Genomic DNA, 2,679 nt, shown 5'->3' on the forward strand with positions numbered 1-2,679 from the left:
AGATATCGTGCAGTCGTTTCTTGAGAGCGTCGAGTACCATCCCGTTGGCGCGCTCAAACTAGCCGTTGGCCCGCTGGTGAGTGACGGAGATGTACCGAACATCGATCCCGCTATTCTCGCAGTACTCCTAGAATTGGTGGTTGTTGAAGTTGGAGCCCAGATCTGTGATGATGCGATTGGGGAAGCCGTAGCGGTGCACGATCTCATCCAGGAAGTCGAGTACCCGGTCAGCCTTGGGGCAGGTGATGGGCTTGACCTCAATCCACTTGATGAACTTGTCGATAGCCACCAGAACTCTATTGAATTCTCTTGGCGCTGTTGGTAAGGGACCAATCATGTTGAGCCCCCAACAAGCAAATGGCTAAGTTGGTGGTATCGCGATGAGCTTGTAGGCTGGGACGTGTTGCTACTTGGCGAAGAACTGGCATCCTTGGCATCTGCGGACGAGCTCCTTTGCGTCGGCCAATGCTGTAGGCCAGTAGAAAGCTGCCTTGGAGGTTTTGCTAATGATGGTCCGGGAGGACGCGTGGTTGCCGCAGATCCCTTTGTGTATCTCCTCCAAGATGTCCTTGCCTTCTTCACGGGAGACGCACTTCATTAGTCCGTTAGAAGTTGCACCTCGCCCTTAGAGCTTTTCTCTGTCTAGAACACAATTCTTCGCTTGGCGTGTGATTTGGTCAGCTTATGTCTTGTCGAAGGGTACTAGGTGGTCCTTGAGGTAGTCGATGAAAGGTTTTCTCCAGTCCACGTCAATCATCATGACCTCCTGACTGGTCTCAAGCGGGACTGGGTTGGTGGTTGGCGGTGTTGGCGCCGGCTCCGGTATGGATGGCTTGTGGAGTTCGTGGACGAAGACCCCTGCTGGAACTTGCGCTCGAGTAGATCCTAGCTTCGACAAGACATCCGTAGCAACATTGTTTTCGCGAATGACGTGGTGGAACTCGAGACCAGAGAATTTGTTCTCAAGCTTGCGTACTTCGAGACAGTACGCGTCCATGTTCTCTTTGTTGCAATCCCAGGAGTCATTGACTTGGCTGATGACCACCATGGAGTCGCCGTAGACTAGGAGTCACTTGATGCTGAGAGAGATTGCCAGGCGGAGTCCGTGCAATAGAGCCTCGTACTCAACATCATTGTTGGATGCCTTCCAGAAGATCTGCATGACGTATTTGAGCTGCTCGCCCTTGGGGGATATTAGAAGTACTCCCGCGCCAGCACCTTCGAGCTTGAGAGATCCGTCGAACTACATGACCCAATGCTTCAGACGCTCAGCTGGTGTAGGTACTTGATTCTCCTACCACTCTACCATGAAATCCACTAGAGCCTGAGTCTTGATGGCGTTCCGCGGCTTGAAGTCCAACGTGAGGGCGCTGAGTTTGACTGCCCACTTGGAGATCTTGCATGTGGCGTCCCAGTTGTGGAGTGTTTCACCGAGCGGGTAGTCTGTCACCACAGAGATCTTGTACTCCTGGAAGTAGTGCCGTAGCTTCCGTGAGGTGAGTATTGCGTAGAGTAGCTTCTGAACCAGTGGGTACCGGGTCTTGGAGTCTAACAACACCTTCTGACAAAGTAGACTGGCCGCTGCACCTTGTATGCTTGGTCTGATTCTTGTCGCTCGACGGCAATAGCAGTGCTGACGATGTTGGTAGTCGCGGCGATGTAGAGTAGTAGCTCCTCATCGGGTTGAGGGGCTGTGAGGATCTGTGGCTTGGACAGGAAGTCTTTGAGTTGTTGTAGGGCTGCGTCAGCCTCCTTGGTCCACATGAAGTTCTCTTGCCGCTTGAGTAGTTTGAAGAAGGGGAGCCCCCAAACTCCAAGCCTTGAGATGAATCGGTTGAGGGCCGCCATGCATCCAGTCAGCTTCTGGACATCCTTGATGGTAGTCGGAGCTTGCATCTTGTTGATGGCGTCAATCTTCTTGGGGTTTGCTTTGATGCCGCGATGGCCGACGATGAACCTGAGTAGTTTACCAGATGGTACGCTGAAGACGCACTTATCGGGGATTGAGCTTCCATTGGTACTCCCGCAAGCTTGCGAAAGTCTCTTCAAGATCGGTGATGAGTGTGTCAGGATTTTTGGACTTGACGACCACGTCATCCACGTATGCTTCGACATTCCTGTTGAGTTGTCTCTTGAAACAAGCCTGGATAGCGCGTTGATAGGTGGCACCGGCGTTCTTCAACCCGAACAGCATCATCGTGTAGCAGTAGGCGCCGAACGGGGTGATGACATCCTAGTCTTCTTCCTTGATCGCTATCTGGTGGTACCCCGAGTAGCAGTCGAGGAAGCAGAGTAGTGCATAGCCAGCCATGGAATCAATGATCTGTTCATTCCGCAGCAATCCGAAGGGATCCTTGGGGCAGTGCTTGTTGAGGTCTGTGTAGTCGACACAAATCCTCCACTCGTTGCTGTTCTTCTTTCGCACCAGGATGAGATTTGCGAGCCACTCAGGATGGAAGACTTCTCTGATGAAGCCCGCTATGAGTAGTTTGGCGAGTTCTTCTTGATGGCGTCCCTGCGAATTTGGGCGATCCTTCGTAAATGTTGCCTTTTCGGAGTAGCTTTAGGGTCGACATTGAGTGAGTGCTCGATCAACCTCCTGGGTACCCTTGGCATGTCCGCTGGTTTCGACGCGAAGATGTCTCGGTTAGCCCGAAGGAAGCTGATGAGCGCGTCTTC

The 2,679-nt window shown here is 52.6% G+C and overlaps 1 protein-coding gene across 1 annotated transcript; it reads right to left on the reverse strand.

Annotated features, from left to right (window-relative positions):
- Positions 1-682: 682 nt before the first annotated feature.
- LOC120681030 lies at positions 683-1,048 on the reverse strand. The gene has a single exon (XM_039962590.1). It carries the CDS (start codon positions 1,046-1,048, stop codon positions 683-685), a length of 366 nt encoding a protein of 121 aa, XP_039818524.1.
- Between the last annotated feature and the right edge of the window lie 1,631 nt (positions 1,049-2,679).

The sequence above is a fragment of the Panicum virgatum genome, chromosome 7N, assembly GCF_016808335.1.
Source record: "Panicum virgatum strain AP13 chromosome 7N, P.virgatum_v5, whole genome shotgun sequence".
Taxonomy (NCBI): domain Eukaryota; kingdom Viridiplantae; phylum Streptophyta; class Magnoliopsida; order Poales; family Poaceae; genus Panicum; species Panicum virgatum.

Coding starts and splice junctions, on each gene's coding strand:
- LOC120681030 (XM_039962590.1), bottom strand. CDS start 1,048: ATGGTGGTCATCAGCCAAGTCAATGACTCCTGGGATTGCAACAAAGAG.